General features: G+C 42.4%; 1 protein-coding gene across 1 annotated transcript in view; it reads left to right on the plus strand.

The window, feature by feature from the left end:
* Positions 1–420: 420 nt before the first annotated feature.
* Positions 421–6293, plus strand: part of LOC106316847 (E3 ubiquitin-protein ligase UPL1-like) — a gene marked incomplete in the record, with an annotated part of 8549 nt that continues 2676 nt past the window's right edge. The window contains 5 exon segments of the mRNA XM_013754709.1: positions 421–508; positions 602–700; positions 839–934; positions 1024–1230; positions 1319–6293. Of these exon segments, the coding sequence (XP_013610163.1) occupies positions 602–700; positions 839–934; positions 1024–1230; positions 1319–6293 (5377 nt within the window).

Below are 6293 nucleotides of genomic sequence, written 5' to 3' on the forward strand. Positions count from 1 at the left end.
TTTTCTTCTCTCCTTCTACTGCGTTCGTCCTCGTCTCTTTCTAGGTATCTCTACATACATACATACATACTCTCCAGATGCGTATTTGGTTCTCTGATCACGCTTATTGTGAATTTGAATTAAAAATCGTACATAAATTTACATAGATTCTGCTTTGGATAGGTGAAAACTCTAAACTGAAATAGATCCAAAATTAACTTGACACTTATTTATGTTAAAATTCCTCTTGATTTATGGTGTTTCTGGGATGAAAATGGTAATAAATAAATAAATACCTTATATAAAGTAAAGATCGAACCCTGGCCTACGATAACCAGAAAAGTCGCATCACCACTCTGACAGAACAACTTATTGCGTTATCTCTCAAAATGTATACAAGTACATTACATTAAGCCCAAACTCTTTAATATATTAAGTTAAGCCTAGACGGTGTCTCTCTCTGTATCCCTCTCTCTTTTCTGGGGTTTTCTTCTCTCCTTCTACTGCGTTCTTCGTCGTCTCTTTCTAGGTATCTCTACATACATACTCTCTCAGATTCGTATTTTGGTTCTCTGATCTGTTACGATTCTGAGATTGATTACTCTCAAACCTTTATTTGTAGATGGCGACTGGCAGATCCGCAAGTATGCCGTCACGGTTGCGGCAGCTTCTTTCCGGCGAAGGGTCCATCGGCCCCTCTATTAGGCTCGACGCTGAGCCTGTGAGTTCTCGCAAATTCGATTTTTAGGGTTTTTTTAATTGATATTGATTGAATTCAATTAGGGCTTTTTAATTTGATTTTGAAATCCTGTCACAAGCTTTAGCCTTAATTAGGGTTTATTATTGTCATGTGTTGTAGCCTCCGGAGATCAAATCGTTTATTGAGAAAGTAATCCAGAGTCCACTCTCTGATATTGCGATACCTCTCTCTGGCTTTCGCTGGGAGTACAGTAAGGTAACCATAATAATAATACATAGAAGCCTTTCTCATATTATCCTTTTTTGTGGGTTTCTCAGATGATTGATTGATTATTGTTATTCCAGGGCAACTTCCATCACTGGAGACCTCTTTTTCTACATTTTGACAAGTACTTCAAGACGTATATATCAACTAGGAATGACCTTCTCTTGTCTGATCACATTTTGGAAGATGCGGATCCCTTTCCCAAGTACTCTGTTCTTCAAATTCTTCGTGTGATGCAGATCATTCTCGAAAATTGTCCCAACAAAAGTTCCTTTGATGGTTTAGAGGTATGCCTCATCTGTTTCCCATATCTATATATTAAAGCTCGTTTAACTTTATTAGTAACTCTTTCCTACATTGTTTGTTTTTTTGCAGCACTTTAAGCTCCTACTTGCCTCCACAGATCCAGAGGTTCTCATTGCTGCCCTGGAAACCCTTTCTGCGCTTGTGAAAATCAGCTCATCTAAGCTCCACAGGAGCGGAAAGTTGATTGGATGTGGTTCCGTAAACAGCTTCCTTCTCTCTATTGCCCAGGGCTGGGGTAGCAAAGAGGAGGGTCTGGGTTTGTATTCCTGCGTTGTCGCTAACGAGAGAAACCAGGAAGAAGGTCTGAGCATCTTTCCTTCCGACTTGGAAAATAATCACAAGGAAGCTGATTTTCGGATTGGTTCTACTGTTTATTTTGAGTTGCGTGGACACAGTGCCCAGAGAATAGATGATGGTAGTAGTAGTGCTACTTCTTCTTCTTCTTCAAGGGTCATACACATTCCTGATTTGCACTTGCGGAAAGAGGATGATCTTGTGTTAATGAAGGAGTGTATAGAGCTTTACAGTGTTCCCCCGGAGCTCAGGTTCTCTCTATTGACCCGTGTCAGGTATGCTCATGCTTTTCGTTCTTCCAGAATATGCCGGAGTTATAGCAGGATCTGCCTACTTGCGTTTATTGTACTTGTTCAGTCAAGTGATGCCCAAGAAGAACTTGCATCCTTTTTTGCAAACGAGCCTGAGTATACAAATGAATTAATAAGAATTGTCAGATCTGAAGAACCAATCCCCGGAACCATTAGAACTCTTGCCATGCTTGCATTGGGCGCTCAATTGGCTGTATACTCCGCCTCTCATGATCGAGCCAGGATTCTAAGCAGATCTAGCATCAGTTTCGCCGTAGGCAACAGAATGATTCTGCTTAATGTGCTTCAGAAAGCCGTTCTCTCTCTGAAGATTTCTAGTGATCCATCATCTATTGCTTTTGTTGAGGCGCTACTTCAGTTTTATTTGCTTCACATTGTTTCATCATCGTCATCTGGAAGCACTATAAGGGGGTCTGGCATGGTTCCCACATTTCTCCCTCTCTTGGAGTATACTGATCCGAGTCACCTGCATCTTGTGTATTTGGCCGTTAAAGCACTACAGAAGCTCATGGATTATAGCAGTTCTGCAGTTCCTCTACTCCGGGATCTTGGGGGAGTAGAACTTTTGTCTCAGAGGTTAGAGTTAGAGGTTCATCACATTCTTAAGTTGACTGGAGAGAACAACAGTGATATGGTGGTTGGTGAATCTTTAGAAATAAATGGTGATCAGTTGCTCTCTCGAAAGAGACTCATCAAGGTTCTTTTGAAGTCTCTTGGTTCTTCTACGTATACTCCTGGAAATGCGAATAGGTCTCAAAGTTCTCAGGAGAGCACGTTGCCTGCCACTTTGTCTTTGATATACAGGAATGCAGATAAATTTGGTGGCGATATCTATTACTCAGCTGTGACGGTTATGAGTGATTTAATCCACAAAGACCCCACATCTCTTACTTCCCTGTTTGAAATGGGCCTCCCTGAAGCATTTCTGTCTTCAGTTGTATCAGGAGTACTTCCTTCTTCCAAGGCTATTGCATGCATTCCAAATGGCCTGGGTGCAATATCTCTTAATAGCAAAGGTTTGGAGACAGTAAAAGAAACTTCTGCACTGCGCTTCCTTGTTGATGTCTTTACTACCAAGAAGTATGTTCTAGCTATGAATGAGGCCATCGTTCCGTTTACAAATGCCGTAGAAGAGCTTTTGCGTCATGTCTCATCTCTAAGAGCCACCGGTGTTGAAATAATCATTGAAATTGTGGATAGAATTGCATGCTTTGGAGAGAGTGGTTCCTCATCATCCTCTGTAAGTACTGCAATGGAAATGGATTCAGATGTGAAGAACATAAATGGCGTCAGTCATGAGCAGTTTGTTCAACTCTGCATCTTTCATCTGATAATTCTGCTCCACAGAACAATGGAGAATGCTGAGACTTCTCGTCTCTTTGTGGAGAAGTCTGGCATTGAGGCGTTACTTAAGCTTCTCTTGCGACCTAGCATTGCTCAGTCTTCTGAAGGGGTGTCTATTGCCTTGCACAGCACCATTGTTTTTAAGGGTTTTACGCAGCATCACTCTGCTTCTCTTGCTCGGGCCTTTTGCTCTTCTCTTCGTGATCAGGTGAAGAAAGCTTTAGGAGGACTGCAAGATCTCTCGGGGACATTCTTACTTGATCGAAAACTTTCTCCAAGCTGTGGAATTTTTTCTTCTCTTTTTCTTGTGGAGTTTCTTCTGTTTCTAGCTGCATCAAAGGATAACCGTTGGATGACTGCATTGCTTTCGGAGTTTGCAAATGGAAGCAAGGATGTTCTGGAGAATATAGGCCATTTGCACCGTGAAATTCTATGGCATATAGCAGTTTACGAGAGTGGAACGCTGGAAAGTCCAAATACTTCTCCCGAGTCAGAGCAAACAGAGCTGTCTTCAAATGGAACGGAAGGACAAAGGTTCAGTTCTTTTAGACAGTTTCTGGATCCATTATTTCAGAGGAGAACGTCAGGATGGAGCGCAGAATCGCAATTCTTTGATTTAACAAATCTTTACCGTGGTCTTGGACGTGCATCGACTGGATTTCAACCACGACCAATCAGTGATGGTCCCTCTAGCTCATCAGACGCTTCTGGTAACAGAGAGCTTGAAAGAGAGGGATCCTATTATACATCATGCTGTGACATGGTGAAGTCATTGTCCTTCCACATCACATACATATTCCAAGAGTTAGGGAAGGCAATGCTGCTCCAATCTCGTAGGAGAGAAGATACAGTAAATGTATCTCCGTCTTCTAAGTTAGTTGCCTCAAGTTTTGCTTCAATATCCCTTGATCACTTGAATTTTGAAGGCCATGAGATTGCAGCCGAGGCATCATGGTCAACTAAATGTCTCTACCTTGGCAAGGTTGTTGACTTCATCGATGCTGTCCTTCTTGACAGGCCTGATTCGTGTAATCCTGTTCTGATAAATTGCTTTTATGGCCGGGGGGTGATTCAGACGGTTTTGACAACATTTGATGCTACTAGCCAGCTTTTATTTTCAATTAATAGGAGCTACTCATCTCCGATGGAGACTGATGATGTTAAGGGAAAGCAGGATGAAAAGGAAGACACAGATCATGCCTGGATATATGGTCCGCTGGCTGGCTACGGGAAACTCATGGACCATTTCGTTACGTCATCGTTTATCTTATCACCATTCACAAAACGCTTGCTCGTTCAACCAGTAGAAAATGGGAATATTCCATTTCCACAAGATGCTGAGACATTTGTGAAGATCCTGCAGTCCATTGTGTTGAAAGCTGTACTTCCGGTGTGGACTCATCCACTATTTACGGAATGTAGTTATGATTTCGTCACTGCCCTCATTTCCATCATCAAACATGTGTATTCTGGAGTTGAACTGAAAAGCTTAGGTGGCAGTGGTAGCGCTCGTGTAACAGGTCCACCTCCCAGTGAAACAACCATTTCAACAATTGTGGAGATGGGGTTCTCCAGATCCAGAGCCGAAGAAGCTTTGAGACAGGTTGGATCGAACAGTGTTGAGTTAGCCATGGAATGGCTGTTTTCCCACCCAGAAGAAATCCAAGAGGACGATGAGCTTTCTCGTGCTCTTGCAATGTCCCTTGGAAATTCTGAATCAGATACAAAGGAGAATATTGTAGATGAAACTCGAGAACAGATTGAAGCAGAAATAGTCTCGATGCCACCAGTTGAAGAGCTTATAACAACATGTACGAAGCTTTTGCAGATGAAAGAACCCCTTGCTTTTCCCGTTAGAGACTTGCTTGTATTGATATGCTCAGAAAACAATGGAGAACACCGATCTGGTGTTATATCTTGCCTTCTTAGCCGGATTAAGGATTGTTGTCCTGTCTTCGATGACACAATGAACAATCTGCTCTCTGCTCTGTTGCATGTTCTTGCTTTGATTCTCCATGAAGACGCAGGTTCCCGCGAAGTTGCGCTGAAGGCGGGTACTGTAATACTTGTGTGCGATGTACTCTCAAAGTGGGATTCTGGTAGTATTGATAAGGAAAAGTTTAATGTTCCAAAGTGGGTGACGACAGGGTTTCTTGCCATTGATAGGCTGCTACAAGTGGACCAGAAATTAAATACTGAGCTTATAGAGGAGTTGCAAAAAGGTGAGACATCTCTGGCCATTGATGAGAGCAAACAAGACAAGCTGCAATCTGTTTTTGGCTCTCCACAGCTTGTTGATGCTGACGATCAGAAGAAGTTGATTGAGATTGCTTGTACATGTATCCGGAATCAGCTTCCTTCTGAAACTATGCATGCTGTTTTACAACTGTGTTCTACATTGACAAGGAAGCATTCTGTTGCTGTCTGCTTTCTTGATTTTGGAGGTGTGCAAGGACTGCTTTCTCTGCCGAGTAATAGTCTTTTTCCAGGGTTTGACTCAGTTGCTGCGAGTATCATCCATCATATTCTTGAAGACCCCCAAACGCTTCAGCAAGCCATGGAATCTGAGATAAAACATGCACTTGCAACACTTTCCAACAGGCACTCAAATCAGAGAATCTCTCCACGCAATTTTTTGTTGCATGTGAATTCTGTAATTGCTCGGGATCCAGTCACTTTTATCCAGGCCGCTCGTTCTATATGCCAAGTAGAGATGGTTGGTGAAAGACCTTACATCGTGTTAGTCAAAGAAAAAGAGAAATCAAAAGAGAAGGATAAGGATAAGGATAAGGACAGAGCTGACAAAGAGAAATCTAAGACTTCTAATGAAGTTGCAACTACCACTCCCCCTGGGAGCACCAAGGCTAAAGTTTACCGGAAACCTCCTCAGTCGTTCATTGGTGTTGTTGAGCTGCTTCTGGATTCTCTCTGTAATTTCGTTCCTCCTCCAAAAGATGACATGGTTGAAGGTGATTCTACTTCAGCAGACATGGATATTGATCACGCCTCTACTAAGGGAAAAGGCAAAGCGGTTGCTACCGCACCTGAAGAAAAGAAAGCTCTTTCACAGGACATGTCAGCTTCATTGGCTAAAA

Source organism: Brassica oleracea, chromosome C9 (assembly GCF_000695525.1).
Source record: "Brassica oleracea var. oleracea cultivar TO1000 chromosome C9, BOL, whole genome shotgun sequence".
Lineage (NCBI taxonomy): Eukaryota > Viridiplantae > Streptophyta > Magnoliopsida > Brassicales > Brassicaceae > Brassica > Brassica oleracea.